General features: G+C 39.4%; 1 protein-coding gene across 3 annotated transcripts in view; it reads right to left on the minus strand.

The window, feature by feature from the left end:
* CNTN4 (contactin 4) overlaps positions 1–24320 on the minus strand; it is a 975314-nt gene that overhangs the window by 206926 nt on the left and 744068 nt on the right. For all 3 annotated transcript variants that reach the window (XM_043886604.1, XM_043886603.1, XM_043886605.1), the window contains one exon: positions 261–458. In XM_043886604.1, the coding sequence (XP_043742539.1) occupies positions 261–458 (198 nt within the window). The remainder of the gene's footprint in view (positions 1–260; positions 459–24320) is intronic.

Raw genomic sequence — 24320 nt, forward strand, 5'->3', positions numbered from 1 at the left:
ACACAATTAAGTGTGAAGAAACAGACTCACACTGCACTGAGGCTGAAATTAGAAATTATATTTCTAGTAAGTCTTGCAAAATAGATTCATGGGTTTACTTCTTACACAAGCATAGAAAATATAGGTAGTGAATGTAAAAGCATTCAACTTTTCTTAAATGTAATCGAGATAGTCAAGCTTTGTGTGCCAATAACATAACTTCCCAAACTCAACCTATGAGCACAAAAAACAGAATTCTGAAAATCCCTTAGAAAACTCACCATCATTTCTCAATATCAGTGGTGTGGGTGGTCCCAGGACTTTTTGGTTTGTCACTGTATTTGTAACCACACAAGTATAATTTCCAACATCTGATTTTTCTACTTTGGCAATATATAGATTCCCAGTCTCTTGAGAAACGAAGCGGCGATTATCCTGATAGGACGGGTATTCATTGAAAATCCAGGCATAGCTGAGCTCTGAAAGCAAAAGGAATCATCATTATGAACGTGTCGTTTATAAGAACTTTACTGTGTTCATGAAAGAACTGGTCAAGTTAAAAATTCATACTGTTGCCCAATGATCCTTTTTCAGCCTGCTAAATATCAACAGGAGGTAATAACAGTCCCCTAAAGCATTTTTACCAGTCTTCCTACCATCAGTCAATAAGATTTTATTTCTATAGAACTAGAAGGTACACTGATCACTGATGGAGAAGTCCAATCTCTTTAAATCAAGGAATAAGCATTATAGTTCACTAAGCATGGCTAAGCACCATATAATACTTACAGAGCTAAAGCTCAAACTACAGACACACAGAGTCCACAATCTTGATATACCCTGGAAACTACTTATATCACTTTCATCTTATAGGCAATAATCATAATAGTATATCATGGTGCAACATACTTACACAGCAGTTTATGGTTTCCAGTATAGTTTATAGTTTTCCATTAACTGAGAAATTCTGACACAGAGGATCAGACTGTCTAGTCCAAACTCAGCCACAGCTAGAGACAGAGGCAGAATAATTCCTGATTCTCAATCCAGTCTTTTCCCAGCGCCTCTTACTATTGATGCATATTCTTACTCCTTTTTCACTTGTGATGTTGAACTCTTTTCCCATTATTGTAGTGAGATGGTTATTTAATATTGTAGCAAATACTCATTAAATATAATACAATGATTAGTTGGATGGTCCCATAAATGAAAATCTGCATTTCTAACACATTATTGACTAGAAATGTATTACAGCCATAGGCATTAGTCTGAAACAATCCCCTGATCAGTAATGTGTTAAAAAAATTAGCTGAAAAAATTATTACATCTGTATAAAGTAGCCGTCAAACAGCAACCTTTTCACAAATACTTATCCATCCCAATGCCAATGGGAGGAGTGTAATAGGCAGTCATACTTAAAATGTTCCTTTGAAAATTCTCATTTTTCTGGAGAATTAGGTGAATGTTTTGTGAATGAGCACATTAACCCATGCTTTCAATTTCAGAAAAGAAATCTAAGTGACAGCGAGTTTAAACAATTTGCTGCAGTGAACTATTGTGCTCTGAGGAAATCAAACTTCTTTAGCTCCAGGCATTTCATGATTCCTCTCTTTAAAGTGTGATCTTTAGACTTGTTCGAAGCTGGAGAAGTGATATAGCAGCCATGGGCACTGATTAGCCAACATGGCCTGTTTTACTTTCTCAAGTTATTTTCGGCAGGATGGGGAGCAACTAGATGCAAAGGGAGCCTGTGGTTTCCGAACTAGCTGACTGAGTTCTTGTGTGCTGCTCTTCAATATGATCATGGGCTAAATTCTAAATGCATGGATTGTCCTTGGAAAATGGCAGAAAGGTCACTTCAGCTTGTACACAGAACGCTAATTATTGGAAAAGGCACTTTGTTGTTTAATACTTCAATGAGTCCTCAGCTGTAATTGACCTCGATAACTGAATGTGTGACTGGGAACATATTCCATCTTAATGATCCACTGTTTACATACAAAGGAGGGGGTCATGTAGATTGCTTTCCCTTTATGGCTGGATTATAACATTTCTTCATGCATTATTTTACAGAGATACAATTAGGTTTATATGAGAATAGCTAATCATTTTATTTACGCATATGCATATAATTATAAGTAACCCCATGCTGATGTCAAGAGGATACTCACTGTAAATAAGCAAGCTCTTCCCAGCAAGCTAGTTAACTTTCTCAAGAAACTACAATTTGGGGGGAGGAAAGGCCCCTCTAATAGGTTGTGAATAAATACAATGTAATGCAGCAATTTTGCCACAAAAACAGGAGAGTCAACAAATACCACAGTGCAATGTACTCCTCTCTCAATTTGGCATGTCAGTTTCAGGCAAAGCAAGTAATCACCAAGCCTCACAAAAATATTGTCACATGAACAGTGAAGAGAACATTGCCTATCCCATAATTAATTATAAGAGAGTTTTAGGAGTAAATAAACATATCCAAAGTCACAAGGTATAAGTTAGAAAGTAATTTACCAGCAAAATATTAATCAACCCATATCTCTCCAAGGAGAGTTATAACAAATATATAAACTATACATATATATTTTTTTTCTGAAGACATTTTTTAAAACTTCTGCTTCTGGCTGGTGCCACAAAACTTTCTGAATTTTGTAGAAGATGCACAGTTCTGTAACTAGGAAGTTGCAGGAACCATGGATACCAGGATAAAATACATCCACTTTGTTATTTTCCTAATTGGAATAAAAAAAAAAAAGACCAGAAGACCAAAATTCAAAACTGTATTCCATAAAGAAAGCCATTTAAACACTGTTACTTGGTTTCAACTTAATCCAGCAAATGGAGATAATCATAAATGTGATATAGGCATGGAGTGAGGTTCAAGTTATGTGAAAGTCCTCTGAGTTATAAGCACATCTGAATCATTGAAAGTTAATCATTTTTAAAGTAAAAATATCAAACAACAGTTATCATGTTGTTTGATTATAAGAATTTTGGTTTCACTGCTTTTGTGAGTTACTACTTTAGCAGGAAATGCAAGCAACCATGAACATATTCTGCAGGAATAGAATAGAATAAAATAGAGGTTCTCTACCCCCTACCTATCTCAAATTTTAAAAGTTTATGTGACAGAAGACTTTGAGAAGAATGGGATTAAATAAAGTTTAATACATTTAAAAATTTCTCCTTTCAGGACCTGCAAGAGACTTTTAACATGCCAATGTGCCTCAAATTTCTTAGAGACTACTAAAGTCATGCAAACTTACTTGATGTAGAAGTGCCTCCCAACTCCTTCATCCACACACTCTTTCTAAAACATCTACTATACATCACAAAATAGAGGCTGGGAAATGTTGAGCTAATGCAATTTCAACTCAAGAATAAGCATAATATAAAAATTATTAGCTCTATTACTTCTGTTCTCAGGAAAGCCATTAAGTTACATTAAACAACAGAAAACAACAAAATGTTGAATTAAAGTTGTAATAAGTTTCCCAAATTGTAATAGTAACATATTACTGTAACCATTTTCAATGCTGTGGATAAAGGAACAAATCATAGTTCCAAACACAAGTATCAAATGGATTGTGTTAAGGATTCTAACTAACATCAGTTCAACATACAACATTCGTAAATACTGTTGAGTCCTAAAGTGTGGAGGTCAACCAAAGAATCTCAGCTGGTTCACTGTTGAGATCATGTTGAGCTAAATGCTGAGACACTTGAAGGGGGACAATTTCTAAACATGATATTAATTAATTTTTATTTATCTATTTTTCTTCACAGCAAATAGCACTACCTGGAATACTGTACTTTTACTTGTCCATAAAAATTAGGAAGGGGCCTGAATAATATAATGTAATGATAATGCAGACATCAAAGTAGGAAAAAATGTGTAGTAAGGATAAAAATTACCCAACAGACACTTATCTCTTCATTTTAAAGATATGAAAGAAGAACAAAGCTGAAGGTATCACACTCAAAAATTTCAAATTACACTACAAATTTGCAGTAATTAAAACAGTTTGGCATTAGCATAGAAACAGGCACATATATCAATGAAATAGAATAAAGAACCCAGATATAAACCTACACAAATATGGTCAGTTAACTTACTGCAAAGGTGCCAAGAACATACCACAGGGAAAGGACAATAATTGAGTAAGTAGTGCTGGGAAAACAGCCACATGCAAAAGAATGAAACTGGATGGCTACCTTGTACAATACACAAACGTGAACTCAAAATAGATGAAAGATTTGCATTAATATCCGAAACCATAAACTTCTATACACACACAAAAAATGGGCAGTAAGGTCTTTGACATGGGTCTTGGAGATGATTTTTTGAATCTGACACCAAAAACTAAAATAAGCAGGTGGGACTACATCAAACTAAAAAACAAATAAACAAACAAAAAAATTGCACAGTGAATGAAATCATCAATAAAATGAAAAGGCAACCTAATGAACAGAAGCGAATATTTGCAAATCATATATAAGATATAGTGTTAATATTCAAAATATGAAGAACTCCTACAGCTTACCAGCATAAAAAAAAAAAAAAAGAAAAGAAAAGCTGATTGAAAAATGTGGGCAGAAGATCTGAATGGACATTTTTCCAAAGAGGACATATATCAATATAGCTAATTATCAGGGGGATGCAAATCAAAACCACAATGAGATATTATCTCACACCTGTCAGACTGGTTATTATCAAAAAGACAGCAAATAACAAGCAATGGTGAGGACACCGAGAAAAGAGAAACCGTGCGCATGGTTGCTGGGAATGTATATCAGTACAGCCACTGAGGGAAACAGTATGGAAATTCTTCAAAAGATTAAAATGGAACTTCCATACCATCCAGCAATTCCACTTCAGGGTATTCACCTGAAAAAAACTAAAACACTAACTTGAAGAAATATCTGCATCCTCATGTTCACTGCAGGATCATTTAAAATAGCCAAGATACAGAAACAACCCAAGTGTCCATTGGTGGATGAAAGGATAAACAAACCATATATAAATATAACAATACATACACATACACACAGAGAGAATGGAATATTATTCAGCCATTAAAAATAACTGAATCTTAAAAAAAAATAAATAAGTAACTGAATCTTGACATTTGGAACAATGTGCATATAGACCTTGAGGGCATTATGCTCAGTGAAATAAGTAAGACAAAGACAAATCTCATATAATCTCACTTATATGTGGACTCTAAAAATTAGACCAACAAACCAAGTTGTGGGTATGAAGAACAGATTGGCAGTTGTCAGCAGAGGCTGATAGACTGGGATAAATGAGCATTAAAAAGGTAAAAAATAAACTTATAGAATCTTAAAATTCCCTAGAAATTCTAATACCTCAACAGAAAGATAGCTATCATTTAGAATATATTTTCAATTCTAACCTATATGCCTGTAGGTTTTCATGATTTTAACCATAGCATAAATGTTGTTTAAAAAAAAAAAAAATCAACAACCATCCATGTCTCTACAAATGACCAATTTCATTCCTTTTTATGGCTGAATACTATTCCATTGTATATATGTACCATTACTTCTTTATCTGTTCCTCAGCTGATGCACATTTTACAGACTTTAAGTAAGTCAGAAAGAAAAAAAAAAGAAATATTGCATATTAATACATATACCTGGAATCTGAAGAAAAAAAAAAACACCTGAAAAAAATTGATACAGGTGATCTTATTTATAAAGAAGAAAGAAAGACACAGACATAGAGAACAAACATATGGATACCAAGAGGGAAAGGGGGTGTAGGCTGAAGTGGGAGATTGGGGCTGACATATATACACTCCTGTGTATAAAATAGATAACTAATGAAAACCGAGTGTATGGAACAGGGAACTCAGCGCTCTGTGTGACCTAAACGGGAAGGAGATCCAAAGAAGAGGGGATATATGTGTATGTGCAGCTGATTCAGTTTGCTATACAGCAGAAACGAACACAACATTGCAATCCAACAATACTCCAATAAAAATTAAATAAATTAATTAATAAAAAAACCCAACACCCAAACAACACATACGACAATTCTAAGGCCTAGAAAAGGTGAGGCTGGAGAGTCAGAAAGTGGCAAAGCGCACTGTATCTTAGGTCTTCCAGCTACAGTCCCCTTCCAGTCACTTAGCTGCTCATTTGAGTCCAACTCTCTGCGATCCCATGGACTGTAGCCCGCCAGGCTCCTCTGTCCATGGAATTCTCCAGGCAAGAATACTGGAGTGGGTTGCCACTTCCTTCTCCAGGGCATCTTCCTGACCTGGGGACTGAACCCTGGTCTCCTGCATTGGCGGGCGGATTCTTTATCATCTGAGCCACCAAGGAAGCTCCCCCTTCCAGTGCTCCCTCCTGGAAGCAGTATGAGCTTTTGAAATTTGAAAGTAAAGAGTTAGTGTTATATGACTCACCAAATGATGCAGTTTTCCCCTAAGAACTAAAGTCTATTTTTATCGGAGCAAAACATTAATTCATTGGGTTGCATGAAATGCTATTCACATTCTGAAAAAATAAAGCCAAGTTAATAAAACAAAATAAACTCTTATACGCTGCAAAAAATATATCCCACTCAGTGTGATTTCCTTAGGGACTTACATGCAATATTTATCCTTATTCAAACTTGACAGATTTCTTTTGATAAGTTTTCATACACTAATTGCTCTGGAAGTGACAGACAGTTCCTGTCCCATTTGTAATTTGTATCAACTGGGTAAACAGATACTTGGAATATAATATTTAATAGATTGGAAAGTTCCTGATGCTCAACTGAAAAATAATGAGACTGGTTAGACTGTGATAGCTATTAAGGCAGAAGGACCTAGTGATGGTTTTCTAACTTGTAGCATCTAAATCTTTGGGGAATTAACTATGAAATAACACTCTCTTAATTGGTTCCTTTTTTCTATCTTTGGGCCAACAGCAAAGGGTATTTGGCTATTATTTTTAAGAGAAACCATCAATCAAACAATTTTCAAATTCAGGTACTCATTGAGCAAATTAAGCCTCTGATCAGAGGCCTCAGGACGAATGCTCTTGTTCTTGATGCTGTCTAATTTCTTTCTAGAGCTGTATTATACTTCACGACATTCTGAGTCATGTCCCAAAGGGCAGCAAAAATGTCAGTTTTCAAAGATCCCTTTCTTAGTCCTCAAAGTTTTAAATTGGAAAGGGACCTAAGACCAATCCCTGCAATTTTACAGATCAGGAAGCTGAAGTCTAGAGAAATTACATGCCTGGATCACAGTCACACGTTTGGTAAGTGGGAAGAAAGTGGATGATGGGGTAGCTGCTATATTCAGAAGAGCTGGTTCATTAGACAGCTATATGTTACTCTCAGAATTTAATTTGGAGCTAGAAGAGATCAATTTTCCTTATTTGAACATTTAAACAGTAGAACTGGATGACCTCTAAGTTTCTTCCAGCATTAAAATCCCATAACTCTATAAGCATGTCATCAAATCCAACATCTTATGTCAACAAATGAAGAAAGCAGGATCCAAAGAGATCCAGTAACTTGCTAAGATTCAAACAGGTAGTCTATTGACAGATAAAGAAACAGAACTTTTATACACATATACACACACATGCATACACACTTATATTTGAGTTAAGTCATATTGTGTAGAAAGATAACAGAACTGACAGTCCGGAGACCTGGATTCTAGTTCGTGTAACACAACCAACTGGGACTTTGATCAATTTTTCAGCAGCATGAGAACCTTCTGATCTTTTCTTTTTTTTTTTTTCCAGCAGCACTGTGTGACATGTGGGATCTTAATTCCCCAACTAGAGCCAGGGATTGAGCATGTACCTCCTATCTTTGAAGGCAGAGTCTTAACCACTGGAGGATCGAGGAAGTCCCAAGCCTCCTGATCTTCGGAAAGTTTTATATACACCTATAGGCTTCCCTGGTGGCTGAGATGGTAAAGAATCTGCCTGCACTGTGGGAGACCTGGGTTCAATTACTGAGTTAGAAAATGGCTACCCATTCCAGTATTCTTGCACGTAGAATCCCAGGGAGAGAGGAGCCTGGCAGTCCACGGAGTTGCAAAGAGTTGGACACGACTGAGCAACTAACTCTGTCACTTTTTTCTTTTTCATACACATCTATTCTACTTTTTGCAGTCTTGTGAGGTGGAATTTCAACTGAGATATGATTCTAGGCAAGTAGATATGAAAAAATATATTATTTTAAATGATTCTACAAGTGAAATATGTTTGAGGAATGCAGCTATCGGTTTATTGGTTGGCCAAACATTCACCCATCATTAACCATTTACAAAAGCATGGAGTTTACGCCTAGAATGGAGAGGAGCTAGAAAGACAGGGATTGAAATCTGAGAGTAGTCTGTAAAGGGTCAAGGGACAGAAAGCATCACCCATGGGAAGACCCCTGGATTTGGTGTCAAGAAACATAGAGACCACGTCTTGGCTTCAGTGCTCACCAGCTAGAAAGTAATTTCTACAACTCAGTTTTCTTATCTGAAAAATGGGGATAGAAAAAGAACACCTGCCTGCTAGGTAGACATCAACTATGTTAAGTCAATTTTTAAAAAAGGATATTGCTAAGGTGTTTTGTTCTGTTTATTTTTGCTTATAAACTGATTGCTAAGTCATTTGTCTTCCTCTGACCTAAGGAGAAGGGAGACATTACAAATTATGAGTGATCTTATTCATTCCAGAAAAAAAAATAAGAACTTAGTGAGGAACCTTAAACACAAAGCAGCACGATTATGCTCCATAGACAGGTAGTCAAAGAGTCCAGAAGAAGAATGTGTTTTTGTAATATCGAAGCAATATCCCAAGGAGTGGACAGAATGCTGACTTCTGAAAGCTGAAGCCTCTGGATGAATCCTCTAACATTCAGACACTAAATGATCAATAGAAGTATATTTGAATGGCACTTTGGCAAACAGGATAGGAGGGGAGATGTCTAAGAGAAGTTGAAATCACAGGGATGTGACAGGACAGATATGGTATTTCTATTAATTAGAACATGGACTTATGGGTGTTTGAAGTTAAACGGTTCTTTGAAGACCTACAAGACCTTTTAGAACTAACACCCTAAAAGGATGTCCTTTTTATTATAGGGGACTGGAATGCAAAAGTAGGAAGTCAAGAAACACCTGGAGTAACAGGCAAATTTTGCCTTGGAGTACAGAATGAAGCAGGGCAAAGGCTAATAGAGTTTTGCCAAGAGAACTCACTGGTCATAGCGAACACTCTCTTCCAACAACACAAGAGAAGACTCTACACATGGACATTACCAGATGGTCAACACCGAAATCAGACTGATTATATTCTTTGCAGCCAAAATGGAGAAGCTCTATGCAGTCAGCAAAAACAAGACTGGGACCTGACTGTGGCTCAGATCATGAAATCCGTATTGAAAAATTCAGACTTAAATTGCAGAAAGTGGGGAAAACCACTAGATCATTCAGGTATGACCTAAATCAAACCCCTTATGATGATACAGTGGGAGTGAGACATAGATTTAAGGGACTAGATCTGATAGACAGAGTGCCTGATGAACTATGGACAGAGGTTCGTGACATTGTACAGGAGACAGGGAGCAAGAACATCCCCAAGAAAAAGAAATGCAAAAAAGCAAAATGGCTGTCTGAGGAGACCTTACAAATAGCTGCAAAAAGAAGAGAAGCCTGAAGCAAAGGAGAAAAGGAAAGATACACCCATTTGAATGCAGAGTTCCAAAGAATAGCAAGGAGAGATAAGAAAGCCTTCCTCAGTGATCAGTGCAAAGAAATAGAGGAAAACAACAGAATGGGAAACACTAGAGATCTCGTGAAGAAAATGAGAGATACCAAGGGAACATTTCATGCAAAAATGGGCTCAATAAAGGACAGAAATTGAAGGGACCTAACAGAAGCAGAAGATATTAAGAAGAGGTGGCAAAAATACACAGAAGAACTATACAAAAAAGATCTTGATCCAGATAATCACAATGGTGTGATCACTCACCTAGCCAGACATCCTGGAATGTGAAGTCAAGTGGGCCTTAGGAAGTATCACTACGAACAAAGCGAGTGGGGGTAATGGAATTCCAGTTGAGTTATTGCAAATCCTAAAAGATGATGCTGTGAAAGTGCTGCACTCAATATGTCAGCAAATTTGGAAAACTCAGCAGTGGCCACAGGACTGGAAAAGGTCCATTTTCATTCCAATCCCAAAGAAAGGCAATGCCAAAGAATGCTCAAACTACTGCACAATTGCACTCATCTCACACGCTAGTAAAGCAATGCTCAAAATTCTCCAAGCCAGGCTTCAGCAATACGTGAACCATGAACTTCCAGATGTTCAAGCTGGTTTTAGAAAAGGCAGAGGAACCAGAGATCAAATTGCCAACATCCGTTGGATCATTGAAACACCAAGAGAGTTCCAGAAAAACATCTATTTCTGCTTTATTGACTATGCCAGAGCCTTTGATTATGTGGATCACAATAAACTGTGGAAAATTCTGAAAGAGATGGGAATACCAGACCACCTGACCTGCCTCTTGAGAAACCTGTATGCAGGTCAGGAGGCAACAGTTAGAACTGGACATGGAACGACAGACTGGTTCCAAATAGGAAAAGGAGTATGTCAATGCTGGATATTTTCATCCTGCTTATTTAACTTATATGCAGAGTACATCATGAGAAACGCCAGGCTGGATCAAGCACAAGTTGGAATCAAGATTGCCGGGAGAAATATCAATAACCTCAGATATGCAGATGACACCACCCTTATGGCAGAAAGTGAAAAAGACCAAAGAGCCTCTTAATGAAAGTGAAAGAGGAGAGTGAAAAAGTTGGCTTAAAGCTCAACATTCAGAAAACTAAGATCATGGCATCCAGTCCCATCATTTCATGGCAAATAGATGGGGAAACAGTAGAACCAGTGGCTGGCTTTATATTTTTGGGCTCCAAGATCACTGCAGTTGGTGATTGCAGCCATGAAATTAAAAGACGCTTACTCCTTGGAAAGGAAGTTATGACCAACCTAGACAGTATATTAAAAAGCAGAGACATTACTTTGTCAACAAAGGTCCATCTAGTCAAGGCTATGGTTTTTCCAATAGTCATGTATGGATGTGAGATTTGGACTATAAAGAAAGCTGAGTTCGGAAGAATTGATGCTTTTGAACTGTGGTGTTAGAGAAGACTCTTGAGAGTCCCTCGGACGGCAAGGAGATCCAACTAGTCCATCCTAAAGTCCATCCTCAGTCCTGGGTGTTCACTGGAAGGACTGATGTTGAAGCTGAAACTCCAATACTTTGGCCAACTGATGCAAAGAGCTGACTCATTTGAAAAGACCCTGATGCTGGGAAAGATTAAGGGCAGGAGGAGAAGGGGACAGACAGAGGATGAGATGGTTGGATGGCATCACTGACTCGATGGACATGGCTTTGGGTGGACTCCGGGAGTTGGTGATGGACAGGGAGGCCTGGTGTGCTGCGGTTCATGGGCTTGCAAAGGGTCGGACACAAGGGAGAGAATGAACTGAACTGAATACCTCCCCTGGCCACAGCCCTTGACAACTTCGGGTGCTGACATGGCTCTGGCTAAAATGACCCCCAGGATAGATGCTCTGGGGCCCAGAGAACTTGGTTTAGACAGGTGCTCATCATCAAGCAGGACCTCCCAGGTTCAGACACTGTTTCCATTATTCACTAGGCTGAGCGGAGTAGGGATGGCATGTATCTATCACTTGGACCAGCACCTGCCATGCCTCCTCCCATGGCAGACACTGAGAATTGACCATGCCAGACAGGTTCACACAGCGCTCAGGCTGTTGCCTCCAATCAGTTTGTGTTGGCACATGAAGTCAAACCTTTTTACCATCTTTGCAAAAGTGATATAGGGGAAATGAAATGGTGACCATGTGAGGCAAGAATTAGATAAGACCCAGTGCTAAAACTCGTTCAAACCTGTGGCAAGCATTTCTATAAATAAGTCTCCTGACTAAACCTTCTGACCAATCGCTGCAATCAATGATGTTTTTAGAATAGGCTCTTTACTCGCTCAGATGTAGCAGTGGAGGTGTGGGAAGGAAAATGGAAAAAAGTTACACACACACAGTTATGTGTACAGCTATTGATATTGCTGCGTATGGCTTACAATATTGTCCATTTTATGGGTGAGTCCTTGTTTATTTCTATTTTATTAGGAAATTGGACATGTTTCTGATTATACATTTTCTTTAAATATTCATAAGTGGAAATTTAGGAATGTAACTCAAAGGCAATTTAACACATTGTTCTGACCAAAAAAACAAAAAAAAGCCAGAAATGAGTGTATAAGAGTAGTTGTATAAATCATACAAATTTAAAGGTAAATGGAAAGGTTTGGACAAAATCTTGTACTTTGCAGCGGATTACTTTAGGGTATGTGCCCACATACCCAGAGGCAGATGCTAACTCTCCTGTGCTCTCAGTAATGGATCAGTAAAAAAGTTTGAAAAATAATGCCTAGGCCTGGAGTCAGCAAATTTGCATACTTCAAGGGAAGAGGCCCTAGGATTTTTAGATAGAGAAGCATTTTTTGTTAGCATGTTCAGACTTCTGAGTATAGGCAGGAAAATGGTGGCACATGAGATGGATTTAGCTGACACAAGTGCATGTGTCTTTTATGGCATCACCTGCTTTCAGTTCAGTTCAGTTCAGTTCAGTTGCTCAGTTGTGTCTGACTCTTTGTGACCCCATGGAGAGCAGCACGTCAGGCCTCCCTGTCCATCACCAACTCCCGGAGTTTACCCAAATTCATGTCCATAGAGTCGGTGATGTCATCCAACCATCTCATCTCCTGTCCGTCCCCTTCTCCTCCTGCCTTCAATCTTTCCCAGCATCAGGGTCTTTTCAAATGAGTCAGCTCTTCACATCAGGTGGCCAAAGTATTGGAGTTTCAGCTTCAGCATAAGTCCTTCCAAAGAACACTCAGGATTGATCTCCCTTAGGATGGACTGGTTGGATCTCCTTGCAGTCCACGGGACTCTCAAGTCTTCTCTAATACCACAGTTCAAAAGCATCAATTCTTTGGTGCTCAGTTTTCTTTTAGTCCAACTCTCACATCCACACTTGACTATTGGAAAAACCATAGCCTTGATTAGATGGACCTTTGTTGGCAAAGCAATGTCTCTGCTTTTTAATATGCTGTCTAGGTTGGTCATAACTTTCCTTCCAAGGAGTAAGCGTCTTTTAATTCCATGGCTGCAGTCACCATCTGAAGTGATTTTGGAGCCCCCCAAAATAACCACTATTTCTCCATCTATTTGCCATGAAGTCATGGGACTGGATGCCATGATCTTAGTTTTCTGAATGCTGAGTTTTAAGCCAACTTTTTCACTCTCCTCTTTCACTTTCATCAAGAGGATCTTTAGTTCTTCACTTTCTGCCATAAGGGTGGTGTCATCTGCACCATGTGAGGTTATTGATATTTCTCCCGGCAATCTTGATTGCAACTTGTGCTTCATCCAGCCCAGCATTTCTCATGATGTACTCTGCATTTAAGTTAAATAAGCAGCGTGAAAATATACAGTTTTGATGTATTCCTTTTCCTATTTGGGACCAGTCTGTTGTTCCATGTCCAGTTCTAACTGTTGCTTCCTGACCTGCAAACAGGTTTCTCAAGAGGAAGATCAGGTGGTCTGGTTATCCCAACTCTTTCAGAATTTTCCACAGTTTACTGTGATCCACACAGTCAAAGGCTTTGGAAAAGTCAATAAGGCAGAAGTAGGTGTTTTTCTGGAAATCTCTTGGTTTTTCAATGATCAAATGGATGTTGGCAATTTGATCTCTGGTTCCTCTGCCTTTTCGAAAACCAGCTTGAACATCTGGAAGTTCACGGTTCAGATATTGCTGAAGCCTGGCTTGGAGAATTTTGATAGTTCATCAAGCACTCTGTCTATCAGATCTAGTCCCTTAAATCTATTTGTCACTTCCACTGTATAATCGTAAGGGGTTTGATTTAGATCATACCTGATCACCTGCTTTAGAAATGTTGAAAATCAAATACACATTTAGGTACTGAGGTTTTCTTGAAGCTCAAACACAGTTCTCAACTCTCAGTGCTTAAGAGGAATCAGGGAGATTCACATACTACTCCAGTGGGTCCCAGGTGGAGTGAGCTCCAGAATCATTAGAAGGGCTTGTTATCACACAGATGGCTAGGTCCCACCCCCAGAGTCTCTTTTTAGGAGGTTGAGATGGGGACCAAGAATCTGCTCCTAGGTGATGCTGTCACTGCTGGTTTGGAGATGTCACTTAGACAAACACTCCTTTAAAAGGTTTGGAGGAACACTCTTTTAAAAGGTTTGAATACATTAGGCTCTCATTCCATCAGGAAAAATATTTGCAGAACAGAGTACCAGATTCCCAGAAGAAAGAATGCAAGAGGTCTCCAGTTTGCCATTGTCTCTGTCAATCCCTACTGTTCCCCAGGCTCATATTAGTCATGCAGTTGAGCTTGGGAGCTCTGTTCTGGTATCTAGAAGGAAAGACAAATCAAGACAGGGGAGTGGCCCTTAGTGGCATGCTCTTGTTAGCATGAGAATGGTACTGGAGATCATAAACACACTAGCCAATCTGAGTATTTTGATGGAAGACAAGGAATGCTCCCGCCTGCTGAGTGTGGTCAAACTAGTAAGGACCCAGCACAGCATGAGTGGACTATTGTGGGCAGATGAAAATACCGTTCATAGGGGATTACAAGATAGTGATTTCAGTTATTTGTTAAATATATAGCATATAAAGCTGGGATTAGGGAATGGCAACCCATTCCAGTATTCTTGCCTGGAAAATCCCATGGTCAGAGGAGTCTGACAGACTGTAGTCCATAGGGTTACAGAGTTGGACATGACTAAACAGCTAAGCATAATATTTAAAGAAGTTAAGGTATCACCATATTTTATGAAGAGCTCAAACAATAGCCAAAATCTGAGAAATATTAATCCCCTGAAGCATAGGTACCCTTCAATAGCCAAGTATAAAATGTGTGAAAACCACATAAAAGGTAGAGTCTGATGCCCAGTTCTTGAGAGAATACAACTTTTCCTTGGGTGGTGGGAGAAGAGAAGAACATCAGATGACAGCATTCTTTCAGCTTAATATTTATGCCCTATTCATGCAATGCCCTCTCCCAGATCTCAGATTTCTCTAGAATGATTACATTTCCTACTGCAAGTGGAAGGGCAAATCCAACCAGCACACCAGTCCCATTTTTCGTTTGTTTGTTTCTTTGTTTCTATGCTTGTTTCAACATTACTTCTCTATTGGCTTAAGAACATTATTTTGGGATTTCCCTGGAGGTCCAGTGAGTGGTTAAGAATCTCCCTTCTAATGCACAGAATGCGGATTCTACCCCTGGTTGGGAAACTAAGATCCCACATACCTTGGGGCAACTAAACACGTGCGCTGCAACTACTGAGCCCACTTGCCCTGGAGCCCACACGCCATAACGAGGATCTCGAGCATCACAACTAAACCTGCCGCAGCCAAATGCACGCACACACACACGTGTATATGAACACTCATTTTGCCAACTTCAGGTTGACCACTACCCCACAGCAACCCACACACAACTGCTAGATTAATCCTTTCACGGCATCTCTCTCAATCAGGCCTCTCCTTTCCACACAAGCCCTTGGTGAGCCTCCATGTCTCTCAGAGTTAAGTACAAGGTATCAAGCGAGTATTCCACTCCTTCCAAAGCAGTACTCCACGTTAGCTAGTCTTAGCTTTCCATTTTTCTTTCCATGTGGATCTATATTTTGGGAGAGGATTCCTTAAGTTGAACTCTGCAAAATTCCAGGGAGGCTGAGAAGGGGCAGCCATGCTTAACTTATTCATACAATACATCCTCATTCCCTTAAGGATCAGCATGTGATACAAAGATGAGGCAGGAAAGGAAGGCTCTGCCCACCCTATGGGGCTTTCAGTAGAAAGCTCTGTGTCAAATTCTTTGTGTTATTTGTATCTCTTAACAAAACTGTATTTTTTATTTATAGGGCATGTATTAAGTTAACCTTAATATACATTATACACTAGGTATACATCCCAGCATACATTTGGTGCAGACAAACACCGTTTGATTCCACTTATACTGGGTACCTAGAAGAGTCTAATTCATAGAGTCAAAGTACAGTGGCAATTTCTGCAAGGGGATGAAGGGGTAGGGAGGGTGGGGACAGGAAGTGAGGACTTAGTATTTAATGGGAACAGAGTTTCAGTTTAGGAAAGTGAAAAATTCTGGAGAAGGATGATGGTGAGCGTTGTACAAAAATGTAAATGTACATAATGTCACTGACCTGTACAGTTAACTATGGTTAAAATAGTATGTTTGGGGACTTCCCTGGTGCCCCAGTGATTGGGACTTTGCCTTTCAAAGCAGGAGGTGACAGTTTGATCCTTGGTCAGGTTTTTGCCTTTTGCCATCCCATATGCCTTGTGGCCAAAAAACCAAAGCATACAACAGAAACAATACTGTAACAAATTTAATAAAGATTTTTTTTTAAATGTGCTCTTTTTCCACATTAAGAAAAAATAAAGAAAAAATAGTATGTTATATATTATGTGACTTTTACCACAATAAAAAAATTAAAAACAGGTTCATACTGCTAAGTAGGTTTGTTTACAATAACGTGGGAAAACAGTCACTGCTCCCCTGAGAGTCCCCCAGCCGAGGCCAGCACACTGTCTGCCCAGCATTCCCTTCCTACCTCTGCTTATCTCAACCACTGTCTTCTGCAAAAACACCATTTTCCTGACTGGGAAATATATGTGGTCTCTATTCAACAACCAAATAAGCATGTGTTTCTTTTCTGCCTCATAGCAACTACACATTCTGTCACATATTAAAATGTTGTTTTTTCCATATAAGAATGGATCAATTGCTTTTCTCCTCTCCAACTACTGAACTTGAGTGCTACTGTGCCAAGAATACAGGTATACTAGGCTTCACTTTCTGGAAGCAACTCATGTAAACACTAGTTAAACTGAACTGAAATTCGAAATGTCAGAAGTTTCCTGGAGCCACAAAGTGCTAGTGACAAAGATGTTAACTGAAAATAAGAGCTACAAGACTTTCATCAGATCACTGATATCAAATTAAAATCTGTAATATCAAAATCCATATGTTTTCAATTAGAATGCTTAAGCCTTTTCCTTCCTAAGACGTTTTTTTTTCTGACTTCTTGATGCAGTTTTACTAAGTTTGCAAAATGCATAAAGAAAAGATGACTGATTCTCAGTCTTTTGAATATCCAAGAATGAGAAAGACTAAGTAAAAACAGAGAGGTAAGCATGTAAGCATTAAGTTGGCATACACAACTTAGCAGGCTAAATGACATATGCTGAAGAAACTACTTGATTTATCAGATGATACTGGTATGACCTGGCCAGATTTCAGATACTCAAAGTTGGTAGTAATTCCTGTACTAGGGTGTTTACAGGCACAAGAAAGGTAACCCTGGGTCCGGTGAGTCACATTTTTGCATTGAACTTTAAGTAAGGATACATCATATAAGTGTAGGCATAATTCAGAGAGCATTGTGAGTTTGGTTCCTGACTGCCACAACAAAGCAATGCAAATTAATGTTTTGGTCTTCCAGTGTATATAAAAGTTATGTTTAGATCATACTGCAGTCCATTAAATTTGCAATAGCATTATATTGAAAAAAAATGTACTTACCTTAAAACTAAAAAAGTACTTTACTGCTAAAAAATGCTTACCATCATCTGAGCCTTCAGTGAGTTGTAATCTTTTTGCAAAGTACTATCAAACATCACTGAACACAGGTCACCGTAATAAATAGTATAGCAATGTAAAAGTTTGAAATGTTAAGATTACAAAAATACAACATAGAGACATAAAAGGGCCAATTCTTTTGGAAAAACCACACCTACAGAACTTGCTCAACATAGGGTTGCCACAAACCTTCAATTTGTGAAAAATGAAGTCTGTCATAGAGAAAAAATGTATGGATACCAAAGAGGGAAGGGAGGTTTAGGATGAATTGGGAGACTAGGATTGACATATATATATATATATATATATATATATATATGCACTATGCATTTTTAAATGTTTTTTACTATGTATAAAACAGATAACTAATGAAAACCTATGGTATGGCACAGAGGACTCTACTTTGTGCTCTGTAATGCCCTAAAAGGGAATGAAATCCAAAAAAGAGGGGATATGTGTGTACATGTCTGACTCCTTATGACCCCATAGACTGTAGCCGGCCAGTAATTTTAAATCAATCAAATTTACCAAGAAATTACCAGTCTTCATTGCAATCCAAGATGATCTTTCTTGTCTCTTCCCTTTATCTTGTCAATGCTGACGTGAAACCCCTAACAAAGCATGTGGCTTGGTGACCTATTATAAATAAATCCACCTTTCCCCAAAGGGAAGTATTTTCTGTTTCAACTTGGACATTCAGAAAAAAAGACAAAAACCTGGTACTAACTGCAGTGGTGAAGCTTTGCCTTGAGGTGTGATGGACAGATTGAATGAAAGATTTATCATCCATGAGTTAGAGTTCATTGTCTGGTTTCCCATGAAAGGTACTTTCCTTCTTCTCAGCAATACTTCTTCACTTGGTTCTCATGATATCTAATCACCATTCCTCAAAGGCTGGTTATAGGAATCGGGGTGAGTCAAGAAGTAGACCAATCATATTACTGTATCTCCCAAGGCACAGTGATTGGTTCAGTATAGGTCACATGACACAAGTCAGCCAATAAGAATTTAATACCATTCAAGTTGAACACAAAGGGCTTTTCTCTCAAGGTCCAAGACTCAGAGGCTGTGAGCAGAATGCCCCGTGCTGCTGTCTAAGGTGCTTGTGACAAGCTGGTGTAAAAGGATGAAAAGAAGACTCAGAGCTGCCAGGTTGAGCAAGTCAGAGCACATCATGTTTGAGGTCTTTGAGAAAAAGCAATTTGGAGGAAACACACTTGCCCTTCATGTAATCTGTTAATTCTTTAAAATCAATAAATTGTTCATAAAAAAAAAAAAAAATTCCCCAGTGAGTACTGAGTTCCACTTTGGTTCAGTGCGACCCCATGAACTGCAGTATGCCAGGCCTCCCTGTCCATCACCAACTCCCGGAGTCCACCCAAACCCACATCCATTGAGTCGGTGATGTCATCCATCCATCTCACCCTCTGTTGTCCCCTTCTCCTCCTGCCTTCAATCTTTCCCAGCATCAGGGTCTTATCAAATGAGTCAGCTCTTCGCATCAGGTGGCCAAAGTATTGGAGTTTCAGCTTCAGCATCAGTCCTTCCAATGAACACCCAGGACTGATCTGCTTTAGGATGGACTGGGTGGATCTCCTTGCAGTCCTAGGGACTCTCAAGAGTCTTCTCCAACACCACAGTTCAAAAGCATCAATTCTTTGGTGCTCAGCTTTCTTTATAGTCCAACTCTCACATCCATACATGACCACTGGAAAAACCATAGCCTTGACCAGGCGGACCTTTGTTGGCAAAGTAATGTCTCTGCTTTTTAATATGCTATCTAGGTTGGTCATAATTTTCCTTCCAAGAGTTTCTGTCCCCTGCAATCAGAAGTATCTTGGCTGATATTAACTCTTGTCCTCTCTTTCCCTACTTAGAGATTTACCATCCTTTATAAATTCCCTCAGAATGTCCTTTGAAAAATACTTGTTTACTAATCTACCATCCACCCACTGCCACTTAAAATTGTTCTTTAAATAAGTGACTCTTAGGAACTGTGGATTCTTACCAATGACTCATTTATCTCTTTTAAGGCAATGGAACAAAGACCTGTAAGAAAAGACAGCAGCTTCAAAAAAACCTTCAGGGGAAAAATAACACGTGATGATCACAGCCCTTTATCTCATATCTAAATAAGTCTGTGTTTTCTTATCTTTTTAAATGAATATTCTCACCTCAGGTGTTTTGGAGTATTTTCTACAACTGGTCAAGCATATATCCTAGTATTTGGAGTTAGACATCCCTGATCCTGAAACTTCACTTTGCCATTTCTTTCAGACCATGGGAAGTTACTTAATTATGACTTAGCTTTCTCATCTAAAAAATGAGTATAACGATACTTACACTTTATAAGTATTTGAGAGGATCAAGGGTAACTTGGTGAGGAATGTGCTTAATTTTAATGAGCACAATGTCCAGTAGATACAAGAACTCAATGAATGTTAGCTAATGTTAGTTGTTATTATGGATAAGGCAAAGATCGCAAATGGGCTTCCCTGGTGGCTCAGTGGTAAAGAATTCACCTGCAAATGCAGGAAACTCAGGTTTAATCCCTGGGTTAGGAAGGTCCCCCGGAGGAGGAAATGGCAACCCAATCCAGTATTCTTGCCTGGGAAACCCCAGGCAAGAGGAGCCTGGCGGGCTACAGTCCATAGGGTCACAAAGGAGTCCAGTATGACTTAGTGACTAAACAATGACAACAAAGATAGTGAGTAGGTCTGATAAATTATATATTCAGTATAATTCACTCTAAAGACCCATTCTAAATCATCCACTTATAGTCACAGATCAAATTAGGATTTATGGTTGATTAAGCGGCACTGATATCTTAGTATAGTTCTCTCTTTTCCTGAAATTATTTTCACTTCTGTTATTCATTTGATTCATATCTAGGAAGTATTATCTACATTCCAGGGAAGGAAAGTGAGGAACAGAGAGAAAAATGAATTATTAAATGTTAGCATTAGACAAAGCTAAGCCAGAAAATCAAATCTTCTGACCACTTGTACAGTGCTAGTGCACGTGTGGAGAAGGCAATGGCACCCCACTCCAGTACTCTTGTCTGGAAAATCTCGTGGATAGAGGAGCCTGGTGGGCTGAAGTCCATGGGGTCGCTAAGAGTCAGACACGACTGAGCAACTTCACTTTCACTTTTCACTTTCATGCATTGGAGAAGGAAATGGCAACTCACTCCAGTGTTCTTGCCTGGAGAACCCCAGGGATGGGGGAGCCTGGTGGGCTGCCGTCTATGGGGTCGCACAGAGTCGGACACGACTGAAGTGACTTGGCGGCAGCAGTGTATGTGTGCTCAGTCGCTTCAGCTGTGTCTGACTCTTTGTGAACCCATGGACTGTAGTCTGCCAGGCTCCTCTGTCCATGGGATTCTCCAGGCAAGAGTACCGAACCGGTTGCCATTCCCTCCTCACATTGACTGTATATTGATGCTAATAAGTGGAAATAGAAAAATCATAACTCAAAATTAGTATGTTCTCTCACTTCCTAGAAACTGAGAGCTGAGAAGAAGCTGGGAAAGCAATGACAAACAGAACTGTGTGGGTGTATTTGAAAAATTCAGCAGTCAAGTTAAAATCAGAGCCCATGTATTACAGATTTTAGCTGGAAGTACTCTAGAGAATCACTGCAGATTGTGACTGCAGTCATTAAATTAAAAGACGCTTGCTCCTTGGAAGAAAAGTTATGGTCAACATAGATGGCATATTATAAAGCAGAGCCATTACTTTTTTTTTTTTCATTTATTTTTATTAGTTGGAGGCTAATTACTTTACAATATTGTAGTGGTTTTTGTCATACATTGACATGAATCAGCCATGGATTTACATGTATTCCCCATCTTGATCCCCCCTCCCACCTCCCTCTCTACCCGCTCCCTCTGGGTCTTCCCAGTGCACCAGGCCCGAGCACTTGTCTCATGCATCCAACCTGGGCTGGTGATCTGTTTCACCCTAGATAAAACACATGTTTCGATGCTGTTCGCAGAGACATTACTTTGCCAACAAAGGTCCGTCTAGTCAAAATTATGCTTTTTCCAGTAGTCATGTATGGATGTGAGGGTTGGACCGTAAAGAAAGCTGAGCACCGGAGAATGATGCTTTTGAACTGTGGTGTTGGAGAAGACCCTTGAGAGTCCCTTGGACAGCAAGGAGATCCAGTCAGTCCACCCTAAGGGAGATCAGTCCTGAATATTCATTGGAAGGACTGATGCTGAAGCTGAAACTCCAATACTTTGGCCACCTGATGCGAAGAACTGACCCACTGGAAAAGACCCTGATGCTGGAAAAGATTGAAGGCGGGAGGAGAAGGGGACAACAGAGGATGAGATGGTTGGATGGCATCACCGACTCAATGGACATGAGTTTGAGTAAAACTCAGGAGTTGGTGATGGACAGGGAAGGCTGGCAGGCTGCAGTCCATGGGGTCACAAAGAGTTAGACGTGACTGAGCGACTGAACTGAACTGAACTGACAGTGTAGTTGAGAGGTGGGAGGGGAGGAGCTGTCCTCCATCTAACTCTGTGATCTTGGCCTAAATCACTCACTCTCTCTAAGCCTCAATTTTCTCACATGTAAAGAAAGGATACCCCTTACCTTAGAGGCTAGATGACCAAGTAAGACCATTCATATGAAAAGGATTTGTAAACAAGAACACACAAAGCCAAGGTGAGAAATCATTACCACACAGTCACAGTGAACAGAGTTCAACTTGACTATGGAGCCCTGCCTGATTGGTATTGGCCAACCTGAATGCTGTGTTAGGGTTCTGAGGATGCCTGGTTGGTACCCAGAGGAAAAGAGGGTCATAATAAATCTGGGATGCGGCCATAGTGTAAGAGTGGGAATGGGGACGCATGCAACAATATTTAGGGTACTGCCCCTGCATAAATGGCTAGTGGCTAGGGCGGGAAGAGGAAAGCCTTTAGTAAAGAGGTGTATGAGTTTTTCTTTTAAATTTTTTTGGCCACACCGAGAAACTTGCAGTATCTTGCTTCCTCGACCAAGGATTGAACCTGGTCCTTTGGCAGTGAAAGTATCAATTCCCAACCACTGGATCGTCAGGGCATTCCCAAAGAGGCATATGTTCTAAGGCATAGTTTTCTTAACCTCTCTGTTCCCATAACATGTAAAATTCTATACACTGGAAATTGCCAAATTCAGTGTTATTGTGAAAACGAAATTAAATAATGTATGCAAATGAGCCCAAGAAACTGCAAAGCAACATCCAGTAGAGATGGATTAATACTATTACAGCATAAAAAATTACACATGCAGCTATATCTTACCCATAGAAAATACCTCCTTTACGTGCATGAAAATAAAAGTTAATTACCTCTCCATAAGAGTGGCAAAACAATACGAGCCTGATGTTCATAAGTGAATGTTAGTAAAAATACATCTTGCCCGCTTTCAATTTCTAGCTTTTTGCCTGTCACTTTAAATTGGTCAAATGTTTGACAGATGTTCAATAATTGACACAGCTTATCTTCCTCTCTCAGGCTCCTTTCCTACTCAATTGCCAGCATTTCTAGTTGCCATAGCAACTGTAAACATTAATGATTATTCTAACATGACAGGGGATTTAAACACATCCCTAAGTTAAAGGTTCCCTCGGGGGGAAAAAAAACTATCCATCTTGGGAAAGATGGAAAATATTATATGATTTAAATTACCTAGTTATAGCATTTATTAGAGCTAAATATACAAACCTATTTCTATAGTTTGCTTAGGTAGTGATTTTTATTTTTTCCCATCTGACTCACAGAAGGAATTGTGGGGAACTAAGAAACTCAGAGAGGACAGAGGAGCCTGGCGGCCACGACATAGCAACTAAACCACCACCAAGAAACTCAGTTTCCTACATGAAGGAGAAAGAACTCATCTAGATAAATGATAAATTAAAGGACTGAAGGGAGAGCTTTGGAAACAACCATTGGAGGTCATGTGATACATAGCATTATTTCACAAGAAGCTGGGTACCAGTGTAAGGCCTTTTCACTTAAAGCCTCTGTGGCTTCAAGAGTAAACATGGATGATGGTATCTGTTCTAACCACACATCAGCCTAGACTGTAAAATGTACAAAATACATGGGATTATTGCTATCATCTGTGAGAAAGTGCTAACTGTTTCTCCTTTGGAGAAAACTGAAAATAAATATAAAGACAGTAGCACTACATCACTGATTTGAAGCTGGTGGATCAGAAGCCAGATCTATAGAATAGTCGGCCTGTATTTTTCACGTTTATGGTACGTGTGCTGTGCTTCATCTCTCAGTCATGTCTGACTCTTTGCAACCCCATGGGCTGTAGCCCGCCAGGCTCCTCTGTCCATGGGGGTCTTCCGGGTGAGAATATTGGAGTGGGTTGCCATGCTCTCATCCAGGAGATCGTCCCAACCCAGGGATTGAATCCAGGTCTTCCCTGTTGCAGGTGGATTCTTTACCGTCTGAGCCGCCAGGGAAGCCCAAGAATACTGGAGTGGGTGGCCTATCCCTGCTCCAGGGGATCTTCCCAACCCAGGAATTGAACAAGAGTCTCCTGCATCACAGTTGGATTCTTTACCAGCTGAGCT

Source organism: Cervus elaphus, chromosome 24 (assembly GCF_910594005.1).
Source record: "Cervus elaphus chromosome 24, mCerEla1.1, whole genome shotgun sequence".
NCBI lineage: Eukaryota > Metazoa > Chordata > Mammalia > Artiodactyla > Cervidae > Cervus > Cervus elaphus.